Consider the following 26,761-nt stretch of genomic DNA (forward strand, 5'->3'; position numbering starts at 1 on the left):
TGAAAAAGTGAATTTTACCATAGCCTTTGGTTAACCCAGCCATGTTGGGGGAGGGGGAGATGACACACTGTGTGCGTCGTTAATGTTGCATGGAGTTGTCTGGTAAAGCACAGACCCTTTTGAATCTGTGTAGCTTAAATAAGCATTAAATACCCATAACCCCTCCTGGAAATAATTGACATTTCTAATGCTACCCATGTAAAAATATGCACAGCATCATCCATTATAATTAAGGAAAATTGACTAACACTAAAACAATAATATTAAAAAACTTATTTTAATAATTTGCTTTCTTTACAGGGTACAATTTGCAATTCATAATTTGTAAAACAAAATGCCATCTTACGAATCATTATAATGCAGAAAATGGTAAAATTATGAATCTCATTTTTCATCAGTTATTTGTATGACCAATTTCTGTATGCAAAAAATATTTTTTAGTATCAGCAAATTTTTGCAAAGTGACTTTGTATTTCTAATTTAAACCATGCTCTATGATCTCTACTTCCCTTTTCATGTCTAATTTTTCCTTCAGTATATACATCTTATTTGTCACTGTGTCAACTGTTTTTATATACACACATATTGCGTCTTTTAGTGTGAAAGATAATTTTTATTGATTTCAGCCTTTTCGATGTTATTTTTTTAACTTGGTGGTTTAAAATTTGCTTCGTTTGCAATGATTACACAGTTAAAAACAACAAATTGCAATTTGTATTTAATAACAATTTAACAATTTAATAACAAAGAGCACATGCATATTTTTAGGTGTGTTTTCAGATGTGATTATGTAAAAAATTTCATTTTGCATTATATCACCACCACCCCTAAGTTGTTAAGAGTGTGTTTGGATACATGCTATTGGACTATTGACTTTATATATTATGCAAATAATACCGCACAATTTCCAAGAGGAAAGGCCGGTGGTGGATCGTTTCAACTCTTGTCACTATTAAACCCCAAATCAAAGTTCTTGTTTATAAACTCCATTATGTTTAATGATATTTTTCGTTAGATCATGCAAAAGAAAAAAAGACACATTAGAAAACTTTTTATATGAAGATGAAGATATATTTAAAGATGAAGATACTTTATTTATTTTGTTTATTCATTGTATCTGTTGTATCAGAAACAGGTATGGATGATGGACCTTCAGACCAAGGCACAACAAAGGTTTGTGATTCATTTTTCCATTTCTTTACTCAGAACTTTTTTTTTGATTTTTTAATGTGTTGCATAGTTTTTGCTGTTCAGGGGTATTGTAAGATCATTTTTCAGTGTCTCTCTCAAATATGCTGTTTTGTATCAACTGTCGTGTTTTTTGCAGCAAGCATGTGCTTTAGTGGTTTCCCAGATAGTAAACAAGTAAACAAAAGGCATGCTGAAAGTGATGGTGATGTTAAAATCCTAAATTTTTTTGTCATATTGGTATTTATGCCAAAATTAGTTTAAAAAGTATGTTGAATAATTGTGATAATAAAAGCTGTTTGAAATTTAATTTCATTCCGTAGTCAAATGTAAAATATATTTACTGTGGATTGTTATTTCTGTAAAATTAACAGTTTGTTACCCTTGTTTAAAAACAGGACACATAGTGTATGATCTCTTGAACTTTTAAGAAAATTAACATTTTTTAGAGCAGCAAAAGGTATTTTATGCAATTTATTCTGTTGTTTACAAACAACATTTGGTATTTATCTTGTGTATTTCATTCCATGCAGCAAGTTGCTGCTTATGTGGAAATTTATCCATCAAATAAGAATCAATTATGTAAATTGTTTGTTAACATACAGGTATCAACAAGAAAGTATTTTGAGTATGGCCAAAAATACAATTTTTGCTATACAAGGTGCAATAAAATATTGTGGAAATGTGTTTACCAGAAAAAAACTGTATGATTAACTCAATCCCAGGATATTTCTGATATAAAAAAAAACTTATTACAGAAACATAAAGAGATGTTGTTTTTAAGTTTTATCATTTTATTTACATTATCAAGTTTTGAAATTTTGAATAAGATGAATATGTCACAGTAACTGTGGCATATTCATCACAGCTTATATAGCTTATATTTTGGAACGTAGGAAAAATTTTGCCAACAGGTAAGAAGATTTGTGTACAACTTTTAAAGCTCTTTGGTATGTTTTTTCACAAAGTGTAAGCTTTTAGAACTCAATGTGTATGTTTTTAAATTTGTTTTAGAATCAGCTTATATTACCAGATTCCCTATTGTTCATTTCCACTTTAAATGGTTCTTTATATGCAATCAAGAAACAAACTGGTGAAGTCAAATGGATGGTTCGAGAGAGTAAGTAGCCTTGTAGATAGTTTTGCATTTTTCAAGTAAAAATTTCCTAAAAAATCTGCAATGGTGAATAAAAAAATAGCAGTACAGAGAATATTCTACCCAATTTATATGCAAAATCATTCAGAAATCGAAAGAAGGGAAATCATTTGCGTTTTATTAAATCTACTGATACGTTTTTTTAAAAAATTTTATGACAAGTAAAACAATAATATGTGGTGAATGCCAGCAGGTAAAACTCAAATATACTTGAATAGTTATCATAGATTCATGCTATAGTTATCTTGATTTCATTGCTCTAGGTATGAACCAAGCATAAGAGTAACCAAATGATACAACATTTTCTTTATTTCATATGACACTTTCATGCATTTATATTATCTTAATCACAAACAAAAAAAAACAATTGGTAATAATTCCTAAGATATTTTTTTAGTCAAAAAAATAAGATTCACAACATTCTTGTTTTTTTTAATGTTTTCTTTAACCTGTTCTAATGCGTCTAATTTCCTATACCCTTAAATTTACTTCTATCCATTTTAAAAGAGGTTCCACTGATGACTTCCTTGATTAACCAACATTAATTGTTTTAAACATGTATTCCTTGTCTGGTTTCCTGATCTGATAATTGTTTATGGTTTTGCGGTTTGTGTATAATTGTTAAATAACTTGATGGCAAACGTTGAGTTCCTGTTGTGTGATTTATTGAGCATATTAATGAGATGAGATTGTATCCATTCATCATGGACACCTTTTTCACTACAGTTTCTTGTTACCTTGGCTATTAGATTATATTTCTAAGTCACTATCTCAACATTTAAATAGCATATGAAACCATATTTCAAATCATCATTCTTTCAACTATTCCCCTCTTCTAAGGAATTTTTCAAGGTCAAAGGAATTTATTCTGAGTTGATATTATTTATTTTTTTATTTTATTTATTTCACGAATATTTACACAGGATTTCTATTTCCGCTATAATTATATAATTTATATTTATATTAACTGTGTCCTTTCTGAAAAAAAATGTTATATCTATAATATTAATAAAATTTTAAAATGGAAGGAAAAGAAAAAGTAAGGAAAAAACAAGTTAACCAAACCAGATTACCACTCACTAAACCAAAACACACACAGAATAAGAAAACGAGTAAAAGACATGTCTATTGCAACAAAGAAACCAAGACCTAGTCAAAAATAAGATAAAAGGAAACCTTTGTATTAGTTAAACTGGTACACCTCCACCTTAAATATTTTGGGCTGTAAAAAATCGATTTACTGATTATCTGATAAGAGACTAGGAACGAGTTTAAAGTTCAATTTCCCAAACAAAATAGTTGGTTGTGGTATAAGAATATGGGTATGAAATAAAGACATTAATTTTTGGTGCAAAAATATTATACCAAACATTATTTTCACATCAAATTCTATGTATTTTTTAATGTAATGTTTGGCTAACATTTTAACTGTTTTGTAAGAATTGCTGTAAGAATTCTAAATCTTTCATCCTGAAAAGGCTTTATCATTTCTTTTCTAGCAAAACAAAATCATGAAACTGTGTGTAACATTTAAATATGTGATCCTTAAATAAAACTATTGTATTTCAACTGAAAGCTTGTTTTCCCATGTATCTTTTATTTGTGTATGCATTTTTTATGTAGTGTCTGAAAAATCCCTCACTACCATATGTTTACTAGATTGCTCTCAAATGAATAGTAACCTATAAACAGCTTTAAATCAATTCCATTACAATGTATTCTTTTTTTGTCTACTATAATATAATGTATTTCATCACATTTAGATCCTGCAGTTACTGCACCATTAAGAATCCATCCAGGGTAAGTAAACTACACATTGTGGTTGTTTTCTCCAACTTTCTATTACTTACATACATAAAACAACATGGTATTCTTTTTTTCAGGGCTACATTTTTTCCAAATCCAGCAGATGGCACTCTTTATGCGTATTTAGGAAATCAAGTGCAAGACAGCTTACGTGTGAGTATTTTTCAGATATTTTTTTCACCTTTTCACCCATTTTACCAACGAATCAAGATGTTGTGCCAAACCATACTGATAATATGTTTAACCAGAATATTTGCCGACTTGGAACCAAGAACATCCATTATTCTGTAGAGAAATATACCTTGGGAACCTTGAAATATAAATGTTTTTAAACACAGTTATGTCTAGTAAAGTTTATTGTATTTCAAGTGTTGACCTATAAATATTAGTTGAGATAAAAGAAAAATCTTGCTTGAAATTGTTTGTTAAGACCATTTCCAGTTTGTTTGTTTTTTGCCACATGCTTTGAAAAACTAAAAAACTCACAGCTACAATAAAGGAAATAAACAACTTAATATTGTTCAAAAAAATGGCAAGCATCCTGTTAACTAGTGCCCAAATTTGTACTACATTTACAAGAGTTGTTTATATATAATAGCTGGAAATAAATATATTTGCAATCACAATATGTTAGGAGCATAGTTTAAAAAAGTTGTAGAAATATGATGACAATTGAATGTGATTCTTTTTTATTCAAGTTTAGCTGAAGTTTATTGTCAAACATACAATATTTTTTAGAAACTTCCTTTTACGATACCTGAACTCATCCACGCATCGCCATGCAGAAGCAGTGAAGGAACTTTTTATGTGGGTGAGTAACTTGTTTTTTCTTCATACTTATAAAAAGGGTGTCCAAAGCTCTTTAGCATTTTCAATATAAAAAAATAACGAAAAAATGTATTGTCAAACACAGGAAGGAAACAAGACGTTTGGTATGCTATTGATCCTGAAACTGGAGTAAAACAACATCGTTTAAGTATGGATGGCATTGAAAGTATGTGTCCACCACTAAACAAACGAAATGCACCATTTTACATTGGAAGAACTGGTATGAAACATTCCATCTTGTTTTTTGTTTTGAATTTATTTCACTTGTAGTAGCATAATAAGAGAGAAAAATCACAAATTTTTACACAGTAGTAGGCATTTTGCTATGTGTCTTCTGGTGTGAATAATGGTTCTGTAGTTTGTGTAAATGTTTCAATGGAAATGTAAAGTTCTATTTAGCTTTTTACTACATCTTTCACTTTTGTTTTATGAACGAGTTAGTAGATTGTTTAAAATCCAAGACGTACATCCCCTCTGGCTATGCTGTGCGTCTATAGCTCAAAATAGTGATAGAAGCCATTTTGACAAAATGTGTGTATAGAGAATGAATAATCATTGGTAAACATTGCAATTAATGTTCTAGAATACACAGTTTCAATGTTCGAAGGATTAAATGGCAAAAAGAAATGGAATGTGACGTTTTATGATTACTCTGCAAGAGAAATGGATGAAAATACCTATGGTGTGTATATACACTTTTTGAACTTGAGTACATTAATTTGGTGTAAAAGTTTGGTATAATAGTTTCTACTTTTCACAAGTATTACTTTTCTAATTTCTTAAGAAGCAAATATTTGTTGCTTGTTTGCTAAATTTAATATGATTAATTTTTTTATTCATAGATCAAGTTCATTTTGTGTCAAGCTCAACTGGAAGAGTGATAACTATGGACCAGCTGACAGGAGAAATATCGTGGGAACAGCATTTTGGTTCACCCGTTGTTGGCATGTATCATTGGCAACCAGACGGTTTGCAGAAAATTCCTGTGACATATGTGGCTGAGGAGACAATTGATTCCATAATATCTACAGCCATATCTGATAACGGAAGCAGGTTCATAGGGAAAGGAAGAGAGCTAGTGTTAAAGTAGGCCTATGATTTTTTTAAAATCCTAAATACTTAGCTTAATGTGTTTACCATTACTTTTAAAACACAATGGGTTAAAATCTGTCGATATAGAACGGTAAAAATCCGTAAGTTGCCAAAGTGTACATGCACTAACAGAAAAGATCATAGTTTTTACACTGTAACGGAGAATGCATTCAAATAAAAACAATTCGCTACTGAAGTAAAATTAATAAGAAAATGTTATAAAAAAGATATAACTTTTAATGTTGAACTGCTACAATGGTTATAGTCTTTTAGACCAGGAAAAGAAGTATCGTCTTACCTTGAAGTGACTTTAAGTGCAGTGCGTATAGCCTTTAAAATCTATAGCGTTGTTTTAAAACCAACATATTTCTCTATAATGCACAACAGCAGTTGTTTGCAGGATGTTAACATACTACTTTGATGACGTGTTTACAATCTTGCAAAATTTGTGCATAAACTTTTTATGTTATCGTGGATGATGCGAGTAAATTATGTTTAGGCCAACACTTTATATTGGAAAACATTCTGGTGGTTTGTATGCTATGCCAACACTTGTTGACGAGAAGACTGTTGTTATTGATGTGAGTAAAGCTCTTTTCTGTGTTTCTCACAAATATCAAATGCCAAATTTTTATCCACACCATATTACAAACAAAATTTACCATTTCTTTTTAAAATCCACAACAAGTTTTACTAAGTAGATTCTCAGCACAATGCTTTCAGAGAATAATTGGTTGTTAAGGAACACACATATTTTTAAACTTTTTTTTAACTAGATATGACTCGATTATAAGAAAACTAAGCACAATTTTAGGTACTTTGAAAATCCCACATCAGCCAATCATCAAGTTAAATTCATGCCAAAATTTCTTATCTGAAAGTATACACATGATTTTTTTTATAGTTATAGAGAATAGATTAAACAACGTTTTTAGTTGCCAAATTAAATTCACAACAAATTTTTTACTTTTAAAGTTCTTGTTAGTTGTGTATGAAGTAGACAGAATGACTTTTTTATTTGAAGGCTGTATATGTATGATTTCGATTTCTTGGTTATTGAATTTGTACACTTTTTTGCAGCCTAAACTATTAATGATTGCTGGTCCAAAAAACAAAGACCCTGAGAAGACATCCAAGAAAAAACCAAAATCTATACCTGTCCTTATGGGTTATCACAGCGTTCCAAAGAAAGCCTTTCAAACGATTTCCCCTGGTAACTTGCTTTCATTTCAAGATCGAGCTGTGCCAACTGTAAATTTGGATCAAGAATCAACAGATTCAGGACAAATTAAGAATGAAAAGAAAAATATCAAGAAAAAGGGGCTTACAAAATTGTTGGAGAACGTGAAGAGCCATCAGAATGTTATATACATGTTGTTTGCATCAGTTGGTATACCCGTGTTTATTTTGCTGTTATTTTATTTTGAGGTAAGTTGATTTTAGTAAAAATACGTAAGGTGAAAGAAATGTTCCAAATGTTCAGTTTTATTCATAAAAAATTTAAAAATGGCATTTTGCAAATGTTCATCTGGTTAAAGTTTTCTTTGCCTAAAATGCGACAGTTTAGTTCTCACCTTTGCTTAAACTCTGATCATCCCTCAGAGGTTATTGTATTAATGCAGTTGTAAATTTTTTTGTAAATAAAAATATGATTTTTTCAGATTCTTTTTCTATTTTCCGCAGAAAGCTTTTATAGGGTGAATATTACAATTTGTTAAGTACGCAAATTCCTTTCTGTCATGTTTCGAGGTTTTAGTCACAAAAGTGTGTCTGTATTTTGTAAATCCAGAATAAAATCCAAAAAATAAATCTATAAATGCTAAGTATAAGAACCGCAAGATGTTTATAAGAAGGTGTATGTTATGTATATGCTTTTCTTTGATAAAAAATCCATATCAACCCATTAAAAATATTATTTTGACGATAGGGCTATTCGTACGTAAAACAGAAAAGAACAAGAACAAAAAAGATTCTAAAAAAAAAATTGCTGTGAACTGATTGGTTAATTTCGATCCTCTAATTATGTCTTCAAATAATAAATAACCAAAGATGATTACGATCATTGCCCGTCGATGACAGCTGTATCTGTCGAAACGTAGCCTAGAATAAACTCGCTTGTTCATGACATGATAATATTTATATTATTCAATAAAGATTCTATCTAAGTGTTTTACAATTATGTCAAAAGTATATTACAAGTGTTTTGACTGTTAGTTGAACTTTTAAATTTATCATTGCAGCGTCGTCTTCCAAACCTTGCATCTCAAATGTCGTTTCGCTCTTCGCCACCAAACTCACAGATGTCAGTAAGCTCGAATCATTCCAACCATTCAACATCACAATCAATGAATGGCTCAGTTGATATGTCTTATCCTGTCGGTATGTTACATTTTGAATTTTTATGCTTAATCTATAATTCATGCTGCTTCCCAATCTTTTAAGTGCAGTGTCTCAATTTATGTCTAACACAAGTTTTCCTTGCATCGTTAGATTTTAATGTGATTCACCAGTTATCTTGAAACACAATTGATAAAAGCTAGTCGATATTTAGTAAGATCAGGTTCTTGGAACTGAAATTAGTGAGCAAATATTTTTTCTATAACATAACTGACACGTGTTTTGTGAATGGGTTTTTTAGAAGATGCAGATGGATTTGTCCACGTAGGGAAAATCATGTTTGATCCAAAAGAGATACTAGGGCGTGGTTGTGAGGGTACAACTGTCTTCAAGTAAGTTCAAACAGTTATCACCTGCCTCATCTTGTAACATTAGCAGCAGAAGAATAAAGAAAGGAAAACTTGGTTAGTCTTGGTTGGGACGTATAGATCATACAGGCTTGCTGTTAATGCCCTTTGTCATTTATTAGCCGCCATATAATTTTGCTGTAAACAGCTCGTCTGCCACACAAGCTGATTCGCGGTTAACCACACTTCTTACACAACACACACTGTGCTTGTGATGCTTACCTTTTCATTTGCATTTCTTTAGAGGTAAATTTGATTCAAGAGATGTCGCAGTAAAGAGGATACTGCCAGAATGTTTTAGTTTCGCTGACCGAGAGGTATGGAAAAAGCTTCACCATTTTGTTCTCTCTTGCATGAGTCTCCAGAATGCTGTTGTTGTTGTTTTGTTAATAATATTCTGCGTTTTCTGTATTAGGTGGAACTTTTACGTGAATCAGACGAACATGCCAATGTGATTCGTTACTTCTGCACTGTAAGTTCTTATGGTTATAGACTTTAAACTACCATAAGCAAGGCGAAAGATGTATTGATCCTTCCTCGAATCTGTGATATGTCGTGACATTTTCTTTTCATGTAGGAAGAGGATAAACAATTTCGATACATTGCGTTAGAATTATGTCAAATTACACTGCAGGAGGTAAGTCGTATTTTATTTTATTGTGTTCCTTTAACAAGTAACAACTTAAACTTTCGCTTCTACGATTAGTTGTTACCAAATTGTAAACTATACCATAGTGTGTTGTTAATATTGACGAAGAAGACCAGAAAACCCAACACTGTCCCCTTTTTTAGGCTTATTATTAGCACTCATAGTTTTACCCCTCCAGCTCACTCGTGTGCTTTGCAGTAATCCATGCTACTCAAAGCTGAAAGCAAAGGTGACTCCTGAACGGAACGAGGTTTTTGTAAAATATTCCTCCCCAACAGACTATTTCTCATAGCATTTTGTTATCTCATATAGTATGTGCAGAAAGTATCAAACTTTAACAAGTTCGATTTATCTCCAACAAAAGTGCTATATCAAGCGTTGTCAGGGTTAAATCATCTTCATGTTTTGAATATTGGTGAGTGTTTATTTATTATCATAGAAATTGTTTACTCAGTACCGAGGGCCTCTTTAATTCCTATTGGTACTGCTATCAACGAAGGTCCTGCGAAGGGTGTCCTAGTGGATTTACAGCTCTTATTTAAGCTGCAAAGTCGTGCAAGGCTATAGATTCACACTTTTATAATCTCTGGCATAACTCGACCCTGGTTTGAACCCAAAATCTCTTTCACTGGGAGCGAACGCTCTAACACTAGGCCACCAGTCAGTATAACTTTGTGTATTCAATTAAAACTGTATTATCACGAATTTTGGAATTCTCATCATGGAATCTGGTGAGGTGGAAGTGTAGAACATTTTATTTATTTGAGACAACGTATACCAACGGGTTAATTTCATCTGTTGCCTGCATTGCACATGCGTTTACACAAACGTTCTGTTTGACCTGTGAAATTTTTATTTTCATACCTTTTTTTTTAGTCCATCGAGATATAAAGCCACATAATGTTCTCATCTCATATCCAAATGCTCATGGCGAAGTGAAGGCGATGATTTCGGATTTCGGATTGTGCAAAAAGCTTGCGATTGGTCGCCATTCTTTCTCCTCACGATCTGGCATTGGTACAGAGGGATGGATTGCACCTGAAATGCTCGACAACGAATGCAATATTGTACGTTGATTGCTTTGTGTACTGCTTTGTCATGCTATAGATATTATAACTAAATTGAGAGTTTGAGGAGCTAAAGGAATTAGTTTTTCTCGCACACGAATTTTAACTGATGGGGAATACGCTTTTTAATAAAATAAAGGAATTTAACTAAAGATAAAAATAAGTTCCACGAAATATTAAATTTTTCTCCAACGAATCGTTGCAATGATTTACTTATTAATTAATAATTTAATTTAATTCTCTTTTTTCTTTTTCTTTAGACGAGAGCGTGCGATATTTTCTCGTTCGGATGCGTCTTCTACTACGTGCTGTCTGGTGGTCTGCATCCCTTCGGCGATAACTTTCGTCGACAAGCGAATATACTCAGTGGACAGTATACATTAGAAAAATTGAACTATCTTGAAAGTGAGTATAGTAAACATGGTAATTCTCAGGTAATCCCGTTCAATAACTGTTATTAAAATGTCTTATCTAGTTTGAATTAGGAGACTTTTTGTGTTAACAGCTTAAACAATAAACTATTATGTCGGATTATATTTGAAAAAAAAGAAATACGTACGAGAACGTACGTACGAAATTCATTAGCTACACATGTATGTCTGAATTGGGTTGTATTTTCTCCCGAATTGTTTGAATCACGTGAACTGCATGGCTATTTTTCCGGCAATATTTCGTGTTATTCTTATTTGCTTATTTTCGTAGATGAATACGAGGCTAGAGATCTTCTGAAACAAATGTTCAGTGTAAATCCAAAAGAAAGGTAAGATTTGTTGTTATTTGTTGTTTGTTGTTGTTGTTGTTGTTGTTGTTGTTGTTGTTGTTGTTGTTGTTGTTGTTGTTGTTGTTGTTGTTGTTGTTTTGTTTTGTATTATATTATATTATTAATTATTTTTATATAGACCTCCAGCGAGTACAATTTTGAAGCATCCATTCTTTTGGAGTAAAGCCAAGCAGTTAACTTTTCTTCAAGTAAGCGAGAAATATTTTTCAACCAACGCATGCGCGTTATTTTTCTGTATACTTTAAGAATACGTTTTGAGCTGAGCGACATAATTTCTCTGTGTTGTGATTTCTCTGTGCGTTGTATATTCACGCTCATCTGTTTAAACATAAACCGGTCTCAGAATATTTAACTTTTTAAATCCAAAAACATCGCTTAGCTAAACCATCAGGACATTAATTTTTCTTTCAGGATGTAAGTGATCGTATAGAAAAAGAACCTATAACAGCTGACATAATCAAAGCGTTGCAAAGCAATTCTATTGCTGTCGTGAGAGGGGATTGGAAGATGCATATAGGAGAGGCTCTACAAGAAGGTTAGTGCATTTGACCAAGCTGTTTGTTTACCGCCATCCTTCACAACAACAACAACAAAAATTATCTTGGCATTCTCTTATTTTGAAAGGACTAACGCTTATAATTTTATAATATAATTTGCTCAGCCTAGGTGAATCCTTTTCGCATAAGCATATCCCAGCCTGATTTCGAATAAAAAACGTTCATTTTTTTGTTTTGTTTTTGTTTATGTATTTCGTTGCTTTGTTTAGATTTGCGCAGGTTTAGAACTTATCAAGGCACACAAATGCGAGATCTCCTGAGAGCCATGCGAAATAAGGTATAGTAATTGTTCACGAGAACCCTAGTCATGTTTTTTCTTATGACTATGCTAGAACTTAGCTTAAAATGGTGCGCTAGTTGTGTAGGCTCTTCTAGACTTCTTCTATTTTGAGTGATAAATACAATAGCTTTCTGTATTTTAAGCATCACGCATTTTTTAAGCATCACTTCAATAATAATCAATGCTATCCTTGTTTAGAAACATCATTATAGAGAGCTTCCACAAGTATTACGCGACTCCCTGGGAACTATCCCAGATGAGTACGTTACCTATTTCACACACCGTTTCCCAAGACTGGTCATGCATACGTACAAGGCGTTACGACCTTTCTGTGAGAGCGAACCTCCGTTTAAAACATATTACGATGTTTCCTCGCTCCACAAATCGGTGTCTGCTCCAGCCGTGGTTTAACATACTAAGCTTTTAGTGGGATTTTATACACAGAGGCGATGTTGTAAGTACACTCGGTTAGTAAGTCAGAAGCTGTAGAAATTTCTGAATCCGGCTTGGATAAGCAAATTGAATCGCAAACTGGTCATCTTTGAAGAGAGGTCACCAATGTAAACAAGAAGTGATTGGTTAAAAATGGTAGCCAAGAAGATTTGCGAAAGCTGGTCATTATTGTTGAATATAATTCGGTGCTACAATACATATACACACAGCGGCGCAAACAAAAATAACGCTGGCTAATTTAGTAGTTTTGCTTTTAAATATATGATTTGTTTTGTTTATTTATTTTCTTGTAAGTAGGGAATAACATACAGAATGTGTTTATGTCACTCACGTAGAATTGATAGCGAGGTCTTGATAGTTGTGTTTGGTTAAGCGAAGTAAAGTTTAAGGCAGAGCTTTTAACACTCATCAAATTCATTCGTGTTTTTAGATATATTTTTATATATTATTCTAATTTGTATATATTATGAAATTTTATTTATGGAGACGGGCTTCGTTTTAATTTTTGTTTTTTGTTTTTATAATTTAATGAAACGTGAGGTAGGATAGCAACAGTGAGTTTGTGTTATCCGATAGCGATGCTGCTTGTTGCTGTACTCTATTTTGGACGGGTTGTTATTTATGTTGTTACGATATATATGCGAGAGTTTTTTGGCGCAGTTTCGCGTCTATTGCGCGAATTTTAACCGAAAATTTCGCGTCTTTTGCGCGAATTTTATTTGCAAATTAAATTCATAAAAAACTGAAAAAGCGATGGCATATTTTGTGAAAAAAAAACGCCTGGGAAGTCAGTTTATTTCCAGCATACATTTTTGTTTACATTGGACTTCAGGGTGATCGGTCCTGCAAAATTAAAGACACACTATAAATTTATCCACATTAAGTATGTTGGTTCCTGTTAATACTTGTCAGTCTTTTGGGTATTGATTTGGCGAATTTGCAGGCAAACCAAAAGACGAAAGAACGAATCAAAGCGAAGCCACTTTCAGGTCATTATTATGCCATTATTAGAACATTTAAAGAGAGTTATATTGTTATTTTTTACAACACCATGGTTTGACAATTGATAATGGCATAATAAGCGCTTGTAGTTAAACATAGTGTGAAACTACAGAGAGAAGTTTTATTCACTCCTCTGTCAAAATTTGTATTTTCAGCATTTGCTATTATGACTTTGTACTAATTATTCTGACTTTAATTTAACGGCGGCCCCTTTTGCGACGGCTTGGTGTTATTTTTTAAGTTTTGAACTTATGTAACATCAAAATGATTTCGTGGTTTCACTGTTTAAATTAATAGTATTTCTTGCTTTTTTTAACCACGATAGCAAGATACCAAGACTAACTTTTGACCATGCAGTAACATCCCAAATAGTTTAAAGGTTTTTAATAATGACAGAATCTATTTCTCGCTTTTTAATGTTTTTTTCAAATATGAAGTTAAAGTTCTTATTTTATTGTTTAGGACTATCTTTTTTGCTAAGAATATTTTAATGTTGTTCTCTGCCACACCCTTTTTACGCACCATTTCAGTCACATTTTTTGTAAACTTTTTTCTTCCAAACTTTTTTTAACTCACTGTTTTTACGAGCACAACACAAACATACTTTAGTTTGTACAAATATTTTACTGATTCTCATTTTTGTTCTAGTTTTTTCTACGTTTTCAATATATGTTATAATAGTTAAAGTGGAATATAATAATTACTTATTGAAAAAAAAATTATTGCATCGCATCGAGTGACCATTTGCCTTTCCCTGTTTGGATGGAGTCCAGTATGTGTGTTTAATGACCTCGACATCTTCACTAAGTTTACGTTAAGATATCTCAAACGTAGCTCTGTTCGTAAATACACAATATGTTTAAAACGCGCCTGTTTCAACACGCGCTGTATACTAAAATTATTTTCTCGGAAATATATTAGGAAAAAGTATCGTAAATGTTAGCAGGAAAAATTCATTTCTTGTTAATTGAAATAAGAGGGTTGGATTTTAGGAATTTGCTGACTGGTGAGTTTTTCTGTCACTGCAAAGGGATCTTACAAAGTAGCAAATGTCACTCACGTGTTTGTGTGAAACTACCTTTGTGTTAACCCAATCTGTACTTTTTAAATGCTCACAAATTCAGTTGTAAAATATGCAACTATTCATAGAGAACTGGTGACTAACTTGTCTTGATTCCGAATATTAACTTCCTCTGTTTCGATATTTAATAGAACACAAGTAAACATGAATAACCACACATTTTAAAGTTCGTCCAAACAAACATGGCGAAACCCGCTACGAGTTGCCATTTACGATATCTCTACATCCCACCTGAAGAAATCACCGACAAATGGACGTTAGAAAATACAGTTCGTGTCCGGAATACAGCTGACTGTACGTACTTCTGCGTGGTAGGCTGGGGACCAGGTGGGTATTCTGGCATTCAACAAATACGCAACGATCGCCGTGTTGTTATTTTTTCAATGTGGGATGATGGCGCGAATAAAGTTGAAGCAGAACAACATGGCGACGAAGTTGTGGTAACGCCATTTGGTGGAGAAGGATCAGGAATGAAATCAATGAAGGATATAGATTGGAGAGATAATGAGAATGTTGAACTTAGAATATCTGGGGAAAAACAGGGGTAGTATTGATTTGTAGGAATTGTGTTCCGTTGATTTTCTTTAATTTTATGTTATGTTACGCAGTAGAAAACTTGCGTAGTCTAAAATTCCACATCTGCGCAATTACAAAACCAAATACCACTATAATACCAACAAAACATTCAAAGAGAAAATATATTTTTGAAAGCATCGAGCTGAAATCTCGCTTTGTAAAGTTTTTTGTACATTAAGTCCTTTTCTTTTTAAAATTTTAGAAGTTCATCAACTTGGAAATGCTCTTGTTGGTATCGTCTTGCTGGAGAAAAAGACTGGAACTTTGTCGCTACGTACAGCAGAGATGGAAGCCCGCCTTTGAATCATAGTGGATTTTATTCATTCATTGAAGACTGGGAGCGAAATGAATATTCTAAAGGACATTGCTTGAGACGCTCAGCTGATTTTAGTGGACCTACCTTGATCACTAGAAATGGCGACAAAATTTTATTTAAGGAAGCCATGTTTACGAAGCAAAGACACGGTTCCGATATGTATGCCATAAATAAAGCTTTTGGTGCTGTGAATAAATGTCAACTATGTTTTTCGCTCTCGACTGGCGGGAAATCGGAAACAGATATTCCCGCTGTGATGAAAAGCGAAGGATATGATTGTTGTGTTGGTGAACACCTTTCAAGATTAACATTCGAGTAGAATTGTTTCTATTTGTTTTTATTAAAAATGTGAAAAAGGCTGCGGTAAAGTTTTATTTTGCGAAGATTTTAAATATGCTGATTCGAGATGATTCAAAAAAATTTTTGAATCATCTTTCAAGCTTTCGAAGTTGTTCTGGAATTGCGCTTAACCTTCTTTAAAACTTATTTGCTTGTTGTTCCGAGGAACAAGTGGGGGCAAACAAGTAATTGTTTTTTCCCAGATATTTACTACAATCGTGTGCAGAAATACAAGGACAGATGGATTTTTTTTACAAAAACTACCCCTCCCCTTTTCTCAATGTTGAAATACCGTTATGGGGTACCCTGGGGCTCCAACATTAAACCTAGTGACTTGGTGTGCAAACATCTGCATGTAAGGAAAAACCGTTAGAGAGAAAGTCATTTTATTGTTCAAAATAATTTTCTGTCCTCTCGTAAATGCTTGCATTCATTTTTTGTGGAATCAACACCAGAATGCTAAGATTAGCAAAAACTTGTTTTGTGTTGAATATAACAGATTGTAACTCTGTAACGCGACAAGTAAATTTGACATTGACACCAATTTTTTGTATCCTTTTTTTGAGTTTTATTCAGTGGTCTAGTAGAATTTTTTTAAATTAAATGTTTTTCGTATCTCCTCGCTGTTCATTTGAAAATATACATTTCTACGAGCTTATTGCTGAATTTTCAGCGTCCGCAAAAATTAATTGTAGTCATCCTCTAAGTTTTTCCGTTAGCGCACGAAGTTGGTTTTCTTATATTCTGCTTTAAAAACAGTCTTTATTTCACACCATTTTCCTGAAGAATCTTTCGACTTTGAACCCATTTCCTTGCCACCATCTACGTCAAGGTTGGTGAACCTGGGCACTGCTGGATGCGAAATTTAATCCTGTTGCACATTGACCGACATCTGATATTTCAAAGTTGAGTGATGACAAGTTACGGCTAATACACGACATGTCGGTATTTCAGTCTTGCTGAGACGCCATTTGGCGTACTTCCGAGTCTAAGGGTAATTCATATTTCTTGGACTACGGTATATTCGTCCCAGTAATTCACGAAAAAAAGACAATACGCATGATAACTAGTAATTCACAAATACAAAAACGATATGCAAATTCAATTGAGTCAAGTCTAAATCCAGCATACTATAAAACTACCAACCACTTTGGAGACTAGACAAAAACTAGCCCTCATAAAACATATGTTTACAAATGTACATTAGCTAATCTTTCAGTAAAATCTTAATAAAAAAGTATAGCTTACATAAACGCGGCGACTAAAAATACGGAATATAAGCCGCTTTAAAAATTACTCCAGCCATATCTGTTGCGCACTCATGATTTGAAAAAAAGTTTTTATTTAGGAAATACGAAAAGGGTAGGTATCGTCTTTTTTTAGTGACTTCCACTAAATAAAGCGGCGAAAACCTTTATGTTAGCACAAGGAAGTAAACGTAATTTATTTAAAATTTTCATAACAGAATAGCTATCTGCGCAACGTACCAAAAAATGTCTTTATTTACTATTTTAGGCGTAGTGGCTTTTCACCGATCAGCCATGTTTACCGATTCTTTCAGGTTATAAATTGCAAAAAAATGTTAGTACAAATCAGTCGGTAAACAGTGACTAACTTCTGTGCAAATGACCAATATTCTTCGCGACTTAATTATGTGACGCCTTTTTTACTGATTAGAATGTCAATGAAAAAAACTTAATAAGCATTCAATGCAACGGAAAATTAAACATATCTAAGTTTGAACCAATACAAGGGTACTAAGATTTTGAAAAAGAGCACATGTTATCAGAAAATATCAACTTTAACACTATGTTGAATTATTCCTCAAAACAATCAAAATACACAGAAAAGGCAAAGTGGAAGCTGGTGATAACTTTTAGACATTCTTTGAGTACTATTCGACTTCATAACATCCACCACAAACATGTTACTATATATCATAAAAATATACGCGACTAAGTAAATAACTTAAACAGTTAAAAATCTTCTTTATGTACATTGTTATAACCATATAATCTACAGCGTTACGCAAAATTTGAACTGTACGTTAATTCAGCCATTTAAAAAGAACAAATACTATCAAAGAGAATTCGCCATTTTAGCGATGACGTCACTTCTTTTAAAAGCTCGATCTATCCAAATTCATCTATCGTCGTATAATATGCTACAGACAAACCACCTGGTTTCTATAAGCTTGTTTCATATATAACCCTCGTGCCAAAATGGTCCAGTATTTCGTCTCTGTTTCTTGAGAAGGTAATGTGAGAACCAGGATAAGCGACATCTTGTTGTTGAAGTATCATAAGATGGCGTAACTGTTTCGCTTCTTCAGCGAGGATTTCTAACCTACTTGCTTCGTTACGACCAGCCTGATCTACTAATTTGCGAAAGTAGCCCGTGCGATTTTGTAATAGCTCATAAGGTTCGTCAAACTCCACTATTTTTCCACCTTCCATGACCTAAAACATTTTTTATTAAAACAAATTTCATCATATTATAATACCTGTATACGTCTGTCTGTCACTCAAAATGGCACTCCAAGCAGCGAGACGCATGTAACGCGGTATAAAAAAGGACGCGCGAACGAGTCGGTTTTTCGACGAGCCACCAACTAGTTGTATATAACAATCCGTATCGATTTACAATTTTGTGGTCAAACCTTGACAATCAATAAAAACAGAAACAGTGTTCTCTCGTGTAGGTAACCAGGGTATATTTGGGAATATGATTTAGGAGTATGATCATTTTTAAATTAACTTTTATTCTCATAAAATAATGCGCATTGTATATGGGCATAAAAACTTGACTACCTAGAGGGAAAATTTTCTCCCCTGTGAGTAACTACAATAATGGTGAAAATATAATGAAACATCACGGCTTATTTTAAATTTCGCCGCCAAAAGAGATCACATTGGTTGTTTGATCATTGGGTCATTTGAGTCGCGGAATTTTTAATTTGTTAATGTTTACAGCGGACTTCGGACGTTAGTTTATTTGGTGAAATCTATACTCTTGAAGCTTTCAAATTGTTACTACAGCACGACTATTTTTCCTAAATTTCACAATCTTCGTAGGCTGCGAAGTTGATTATTTCGTTGTAAAGGCGACCTTAAGGATGCTACTAGCAAATTTTACATACTCTCGATCATCTACGTGTGTGCAAAAGTAGCGACTCTACAGCCGGTGATAATATTTGCATAAAGTTCAAACTTTCAAACGTTAGCCACTCATTTCCAAGGTGCAAAAAAAAGGAAAATCTTACATTTTTTCTTTTCAGGAATTTATCAATTATTTTCTGAACGTTAGTTTCATATAAAATTGGAAATGATTGAGAGGAAAAAAAACAGTCGAAGAACAAAAACAAAAGCCGTGTTCACACATACCATGACACGATCAGAATCCATAACTGTGTTTAATCGATGGGCCACAGTGAGCACGGTGCATTCTTTAAACTTTTCTCGTATGGTTTGTTGGATCAGAGCATCAGTTCTAGGAAGAAACAAAAATCATTTTCAGTTTAGAGATGAACTAGCTGGTCGGGTAATGCTTCGGCATTTTAAAAAATCCAGTCAGTTTTCCCTTACTTTCTATGACAAAAATGTAAATATCCCTGACATGCGAATGTAAAATTGTTTATCAAGAAACAAAAAGTTTAGGGTAATGTTCACTTTGCAGATCAGCTAAGTTCCACACCACAAAATTCCCTGACATTTCCAGATTTCCTGGCCAGCCCGACTAAGAATATATAAACAATCAATCAATAAAAGTAACATGTTACAGTTAAAAAAAGAAAATACGACTTACTCCATGTATGTAAATATTTAAAGGTTTCTTAATGTAAAAAGTTCTGCTTCCTTAAATTTACATCGTAAAATTTTTTTAAGCCAAAAGAAAACTGAACCAGTCGAAACAAATAACATTGAGGACACTGTGAAACAGGTAAAGAAAATACAACTTACTCCATGTCCACATTAGCAGTTGCTTCATCGATCACTATAATCTTGTTCTTCTTTAACAATGCACGTGCTAAGCAAAGTAGTTGACGTTCTCCAACACTCAAGTTGGAACCTGCTTCAGTTATCTCTGTTTGTAGTTTACCTGGTAACTCCATCACACTTTCTTTCAGTTGTACCTGAATGACAATTAAATGAAAATGATTGTTTTGCAGTTGTTTAACTTGGTCAACCAAGTTAATGCTTGGCTGCTAAGTGTACGTTATGAAAATTTTTTATTTTAATGTGAATAATAAAAGACTAAAAGTTCAAAGAATTAGCTCTCAGACCTACTTTTCTTGGCAGTGGAGCGTTCGTGCCAAAAATTGAAACCTAGGAGTCTTAACCTAACTTGGGAATTGAATTCAAGAAACAGCTTCGTTGATAAATGAGGCCATAAACACCCGAAAAGAAAACTAAAATTTCTTGTCCTTTCATTTATACCTCTTCTATAGCTTCCCATACATCAGCATCTGTATACTCATTAAACGGATCAAGATTTTTTCGCAAACTTCCACTGAACATGATAGGATCCTAAAAAGTTTAAGAGATTCCTTTAAATGAATAACCTTAAGTCCACTAATTTGCAAACTATATCAGATCGCATGCAACATAATGGAGGGTTGCCATTTTGAGGATTTTTTGAGGATTGTAGAAGAGAATTTTCAACATATTGAGACTCGACGTCAAATGAAAATAATTGGAAAAAGTTTGTGGGAAATGTTACTTGCCTGCAAACGTCCTACTAACCTGTGGAATAATTGATAACGTCTTTCTTAAATCTTTTAACTTTAAATCAGAAATAGGATATCCATCGATTCGAACTGTTCCAGTGATATTACCCATTCGAAACAACATGGACAGAAATGAGCTCTTGCCTGCACCAGTACGTCCGACAATACCAACCTAAGAAAGATATTCCTGGCATTATTACTGATGCAATATTCACTATTAACCGTCTGAATTTTGCAAGCGGGGAATACGGGTTTTCAGGCGTTCTTATTGGCTTAGCGCTCTTGACAACAAACCGATATGAAGCGATAGCGATCTCCTATAATACATTACATGTACAGGGACCTCAAATTGTCAGTGTACCTCAGAATGTCAGTCTATATTAAGCTCTTTTTTCAAGTTTTTGAGTCTTTCTGAACACAGAACTTGTTTATTTTAGTTTCACTGTTTCAATTATTGGAGCAATTACGCAGACAAATACATACAAAATTTTTCATTTAAATGCACATAGTAAACAAAGTATTAAACTTAAGTTTGTGCAACAGGGTATTTTAAATCAGCTCAGAGTAAAAAAAAAAAATGTGCTGAGTAAGTTTCAACATCTTTATCACAAGGTTGATTGTTTTCATATGATTTGAAATAACCGACATTTTAAAATATTGTTTTAAGTCCTGAATACCAATGAGTGTACAAGAAGTGCTGGGATAAGATAATGTTGCTGGTAAGGTATGGCTGTGGTGAGGCAGATATCTACTCCAAATTTGATGGTTTTGTGATAAAATGGGTTGATATTACATTTATACTGCAGTTGTGATAAAGACTTTTCGAATACTCTTTACAACACAAGGAAGGGATCTTCCAGGGAGACACGCCCTGAATGTCAGGTGATTACTAACGTAAGCATTTTTTATTTTTGTAGAAACAATTTTTTATTTTGGATATAAGATATAGTAATCAATAGGGAACTTAATGGTGATCACCTAAGGAGTTACAGAATATGTCATGTTGCTAACATGAATGTCTTGATAAAAAAAAAAAGTTTAATAAAAAACAAAATAAAGCCAGCAATTTCGATATAGTTCACCCCCATAAAATGTATCATAATAATCAGCTTATTCAAAATACAGCGAGCATTTTGTATACACCTACCCTTGGTGTTGTGGAAAACTGTCATAATATATGAAGCATTTTATTTAACCACATTTCGCAACAGGTAAAGTTCTGCAATAAATTTGACTATGGAACTTAAAAACCTAACCCGCTCAAATCTAAAGAACACTCATTCTTCTTTAGATTTTTTAAGCACATCAGAAAATGCAGTCCAATAGGAAGGAGCCTTTCAGACATTGAAAACAGAAGTTCTATACTGGCTCTCTAATAAGTAAGTTGTTCAACACTTACCTTTTCCATGGGTCGAATACAGAAATACAATTTTTTCAAAACATATGGCAGTGATGAATGATATGCAAACGAAGCTCCTTCGCCAGTTATTAATCCATACTCTGGCCACGTTTTTCTCAAATCCTTACTTGTGCCATTATCAGGTTCAGGTTCTAGCTTTGTATATTCAAATACCCTCTCTACAGATGTCATCTATAAAAAGTTTACATCTTAATAGTCACACGCGAATATCAAACATGAGAAAAGCAATAAAAAAATGAAATATTTAGACAAACATGAAAACCTTGTTATGGAAAATTTGGGGTAGTTTAGGCCTGTGTCGCCATCATGATGTTTTTTGAAAATCCTTTGTCACTTCCTAGCATTTATTAAGTAATTTTGAGCAAAAAATTAAAAAATGCTAGTAATCGCATCCAGAGGAAAGCCGTGACGAATTTTTTTTAACGTACGTGGAGATGGACCGTTATTCATAGGTCACTTCTTATCAGTGTAACCAAAAATATTTAGGTTAAAGTTTGGCCTTTTTCTCAAACATTTCCATAGAAATCGATCAATTTAACAGCAGTGGAATTGTAAATTTCCAGATAATGTATCACTTAAGGCAAATATACCAACTGCTGAATAAGGTGCTACCTTTCCATTGCCAGTTCTAGGTCTACAAGATTAGCTATATATATCGCAAATCATATTATATGAAACCATTTTCATGAGCTCCCCCCTAGTACTAGTGGGTTTATTTCAAGTTTCCCTATAAAAAACTGTTTGTTATTTTCAAGTTACTCTATAAAAAGACTGCTGCTTGTAATGAATTTCAAGAACTCCACCCTGTGCAAGTGGGTTTGTTGTTTCTAAGTTACTCTATGAAAAAAATACTTGTAATAAATTTCTTGAACATGAAAAAAATGGCATATGTCAAAATATGTTTCAGTACAAAGCCATGGCCCATTAAAATTCAGGGACAGTCTACAATTGACAATTTTACACTTATGTCAGCATCTGTTTTCTAAAAATAAATCCAGTTATTGAAAAAGGATACAAATTTGTTTTAAAAAATTATTTTCTATTTTTACAATTACAATTAATTATATGCTACATATATCCCAGAAATGTGGTGACTCCGCGTTACAGTAAGTATTTGTTAGGACTATAAAGGGTTAGTAAATTTTCTACAAAAGTTACTGTGGCTTCTAAAGTGTGATGTTATAAAAACGTGTAAGTCTGCGCAACAACTTTTATGTCACTTTGTTGTGAAACATGTGTTTCCAATAACGTCGTGAAAGCAACTGTTATGCGAAAATTTAAAAATTTGAGGACTCTTCCTAGGGCTTCTGCAGACATCTTCGAGTTCATTTGAAATACTACACGTCCACGTCCACTCCTGAAGGAATGGAATACCTTGTCTGGTTTAGGAATACAAACCAGATTAGACAAAAAGATTTAGGAGATTCGAATATCCTTATCACAAGACTACAATAAATCACAATAGCCATAAAATGATTCAAAGTTTTTAACATTTTATGTTTGTTGCTCTACCTTATGGTTGTATAAGGTAGAGCAACAAACATAAAATGTTTCCAAATAAAATGTTTTCCATTCATGAAAAGAATTTGTACAGAAACTTCTAAAGTTCCTATTGCTAATCAGAAATGTTCATTTTAAGTTTGATCGATTAACTTTTGAAATAAACGTAAACATGAACATACCAAATTGTCTACTTCTGCACTTTGCCGTACAGACCATTGAAACATACCACATAACATCAAGATATATGACAAACTGACAGCAGCCAGACCTGCGTCAATGTCTAAATAAAAAATGACTTTCGGTATTATATGTATGAACAATGGCAATAATAGAAAACAAAAAAATATGCAAGAAGTACAAATTTTACGTACCTATGTATGGAGCAGCAACTATTGGTGCAAATGTGGAGCAAATCGAGAAGACAACAGTCAAAAGATCCAAACGCTGGGAAAACCACCTGGAGCCTGATAGAAACATAAACCAAGCTCCTGTCTGATAATCTTGACATGCATAAAATTCGTGAAGAATTTTTTCTTGAATATCAAACGAGCGGACAGTTGTGATGCCAGCTAATGTTGCAGAAATGTGTGTGTACAATGGACTCCGAGCTGAAAATAGGTTTTAACCATAAGCTAATAAAATTTAGCTGATGAGCCGTCATATGGCAAAACAAGCTTGTCCTAGGATGTAACACAGACTGTATTTAAGTAGTAAGTTGACAACTGCTGTTTACAAGGTAATTCAAATAAAATAATTGACTGTATCGCAAAGATGACTTACAGACAGACAATTATTGTACTGTGTGAAGCAAAAATGTTTTGTAGCATTTCTTAACAAAGTTGACTTACACACAGCTTCCAATCTTCGTAATTCACGAGAACTCTTCATGTAATAACGTCTTGCATAGAAGAATATGATCATCAATGGAATGACAAGAACTGTTAGATATGGAACGCTGATACAGTTTAATATGATTATCGCCAATGTTAATAAGGAGAGCTTTAAACAAAAGAAATTAATTGCGTAAAACTTTAAAAATACAGAACGAGCCCTGTTTTTTTTCCAGACATAGTAACCTGAAAAATTAAGCAAATACTAATAAAATTTAACATTATCCTACAAGGTTGCAAAAAAACTAGAAAATTAATTTCATGACTAAATGCAGGGTCAGCATAAAACATTGGTTGTTGCCATTTTCTTTTGCGCTTTTGATAACATAACGTTTTGGTTGTAGGTCATAACATTGGCTAACCTTTTTGCCATTTTCCAAAAGTACCAACTTATACAGAAATATAAAATCTCTTTGTATTAGGCCCGTATAAACCTATATTTTTTTAGGTTCTGAAATCTTTTTTAGGCATAAATTAATCCTCATAATTGTAAATAGTAGTTCTTTGATATATCAAGGTTTTCTTGTTTCCAAAAAAGTGTTTTCCACAGCTTCTTCTGTATCCAGCCAAAAGTCACGGCATTTTTTTTTTTTGAACTCCGGAATTTTCTGCACTTGGTAGCATAGTTTAGAAGTTAAAAAAACTTTGGCCAAAAAAGCACATAGAAAATCGTATTTCTTTTTTCAAGATTGGCCCAATAAAAGCAGCTGAGTAATCTCTTTTTCATTTTGAATGTTAAAAAGAAAAAATGTTTAAGGCAAGTTAATAGTGAACACAAACTAAACCAATGAAGCTAAAATTGCAATTTCATTAAAATTGCAACTTCAAAAGCCTTAGAAAGAACCGGAAGGCCAAGAGCAGATGCACCACTTTCGCAGTGTAAGAAGTTCCTTACCTTTGAATACAAAAATCGAAAGCTTCATCACTACATAAACTATAAAAACCACTTACAGAAGCAAAATCAAAGAATGTCCATGGTAGTTCATCATCCATGAAATACACATCACGAGAAAAACGGTTTAAGATTTGACCTAAAAAAGGGAAGGGAAATAGATCAAATTCATATTTGTCGATTAATAATTTGGTTGTTTGTTTGAAAAAACATAAAAAAGCCTTTTGCTAAAATAGGAACACTTTTTAGATAGATAGATAGATAGATGTGCATATTTTACATGGCTAGCCTCACAAATATCGAGGGATATACCCTGTCTATTATTTCCAGGAGGGGCCATGGCGTAGATGGAGAGTTCTAGAGTATTTAATGCTCATTTTGAGCTACGCAGACCCAATTAGAGCCCGCGCTCTACTAGACAACTCCCGGCAACATCCAACGGCCCACACAGTGTGCCATCTTCCCAATTTCCTTCACATGGCTTGGGTTAACCCGGGGCTATGGTAACATTCACTCGCCCATGTTGAATCGCCGTCAAGAGGAATCGAACCCCGGTCTCTCGCACAGAGTACGAGAGCTATAACCACTAATCTACGGCGCCGTTAAAAATAAAAAAGGACGGGCGAAACCGTGGAAAAATCCACGGATTCGCCCGTCCTTTTTATACCGCATTGCGTGCCTCTCGCTACTTGCGCAGCTAAGCTACCATTTTGCGTGACAGACAGACGGACGGAAAGACGTATACGGGTATTAAAATACTAGTCGATAAGGCCCGTGGAAAAATCCACTTAGGCAGGATAACAGAGAAAAACAACCGTCATTTAAATTTTGATGACGTCAGCAGAGACATGTCAGAACACAAAATGTTTTTTTTCAGAAATTTGTATGCCTGTTGCCTTCATCGTATAGATCTTGAAACGCTGAGCAAGAAAATGTATAGGATCATGTACTTTTGACAAACGGTTGCAGAGATATTAGGGTTTAAAGGTTTTTTAATGACGTCATCAACCCGTCCATTCCGAAACGGATTCGGGGACCCAGGTTTGGGAAAATTACCCAAATTGGTCCTAGGTGGTCCCTAGTTACCCACGCGGTGAAAAATCATTGACGTCACCACCTCGTTTCCAAGTTATTTGGCCTCAAAGTTTTAGGTGCACTGTAATGGCTTCACTAATCTTAATTAACTTTCCTTTGACGTCAATACTATTTTATCGGTAAAGTTTGGTAAATTACAGAACAATTTTATAGGCGATGTTTTATAGAATTTGTTAAAGAAAATTTTGAAGAATGTAATCCACTTTGCAAAAGTGACAGACAGACACACTTAGCGTATTATTATAAGAGACTAGTCGATAAGGGCCGTGGAAAAATCCACTTAGGCAAAAGGAAGATGGTAAAATAGGTTGTTTTACATT

General features: G+C 33.4%; 3 protein-coding genes across 4 annotated transcripts in view; 2 read left to right on the forward strand and 1 right to left on the reverse strand.

Moving 5' to 3' along the window:
* Nucleotides 1-1,015: 1,015 nt before the first annotated feature.
* LOC130649190 (serine/threonine-protein kinase/endoribonuclease IRE1-like) lies at nt 1,016-12,694 on the forward strand. The gene is made up of 23 exons (XM_057455434.1): nt 1,016-1,173; nt 2,203-2,308; nt 4,108-4,144; nt 4,228-4,303; nt 4,889-4,961; nt 5,064-5,198; nt 5,562-5,660; nt 5,821-6,064; nt 6,570-6,651; nt 7,151-7,498; nt 8,311-8,449; nt 8,709-8,799; nt 9,059-9,131; nt 9,230-9,286; nt 9,392-9,451; nt 9,776-9,878; nt 10,340-10,530; nt 10,791-10,935; nt 11,233-11,290; nt 11,430-11,499; nt 11,723-11,846; nt 12,078-12,145; nt 12,347-12,694. The coding sequence occupies exons 1-23, from the start codon at nt 1,057-1,059 to the stop codon at nt 12,557-12,559; spliced, it is 2,709 nt and encodes a 902-aa protein (XP_057311417.1). The 5' UTR covers nt 1,016-1,056; the 3' UTR covers nt 12,560-12,694.
* Nucleotides 12,695-14,455: 1,761 nt separating this feature from the next.
* On the forward strand, nt 14,456-16,459 carry LOC130649191 (uncharacterized). The gene is made up of 2 exons (XM_057455435.1): nt 14,456-15,228; nt 15,463-16,459. The coding sequence occupies exons 1-2, from the start codon at nt 14,867-14,869 to the stop codon at nt 15,893-15,895; spliced, it is 795 nt and encodes a 264-aa protein (XP_057311418.1). The 5' UTR covers nt 14,456-14,866; the 3' UTR covers nt 15,896-16,459.
* Nucleotides 16,460-16,975: 516 nt separating this feature from the next.
* The window catches only part of LOC130649189 (ATP-binding cassette sub-family C member 4-like), a 64,036-nt gene continuing 54,250 nt past the window's right edge, over nt 16,976-26,761 (reverse strand). For both annotated transcript variants that reach the window (XM_057455433.1, XM_057455432.1), the window contains 10 exons: nt 25,406-25,485; nt 24,413-24,563; nt 23,936-24,172; nt 23,744-23,844; nt 22,041-22,232; nt 20,658-20,813; nt 20,352-20,441; nt 19,875-20,047; nt 19,299-19,404; nt 16,976-18,374 (listed from right to left, as the gene is read on the reverse strand). In XM_057455433.1, the coding sequence (XP_057311416.1) occupies nt 18,102-18,374; nt 19,299-19,404; nt 19,875-20,047; nt 20,352-20,441; nt 20,658-20,813; nt 22,041-22,232; nt 23,744-23,844; nt 23,936-24,172; nt 24,413-24,563; nt 25,406-25,485 (1,559 nt within the window). In that variant the 3' untranslated portion in view covers nt 16,976-18,101. The remainder of the gene's footprint in view (nt 18,375-19,298; nt 19,405-19,874; nt 20,048-20,351; nt 20,442-20,657; nt 20,814-22,040; nt 22,233-23,743; nt 23,845-23,935; nt 24,173-24,412; nt 24,564-25,405; nt 25,486-26,761) is intronic.

Source organism: Hydractinia symbiolongicarpus, chromosome 7 (assembly GCF_029227915.1).
Source record: "Hydractinia symbiolongicarpus strain clone_291-10 chromosome 7, HSymV2.1, whole genome shotgun sequence".
NCBI lineage: Eukaryota > Metazoa > Cnidaria > Hydrozoa > Anthoathecata > Hydractiniidae > Hydractinia > Hydractinia symbiolongicarpus.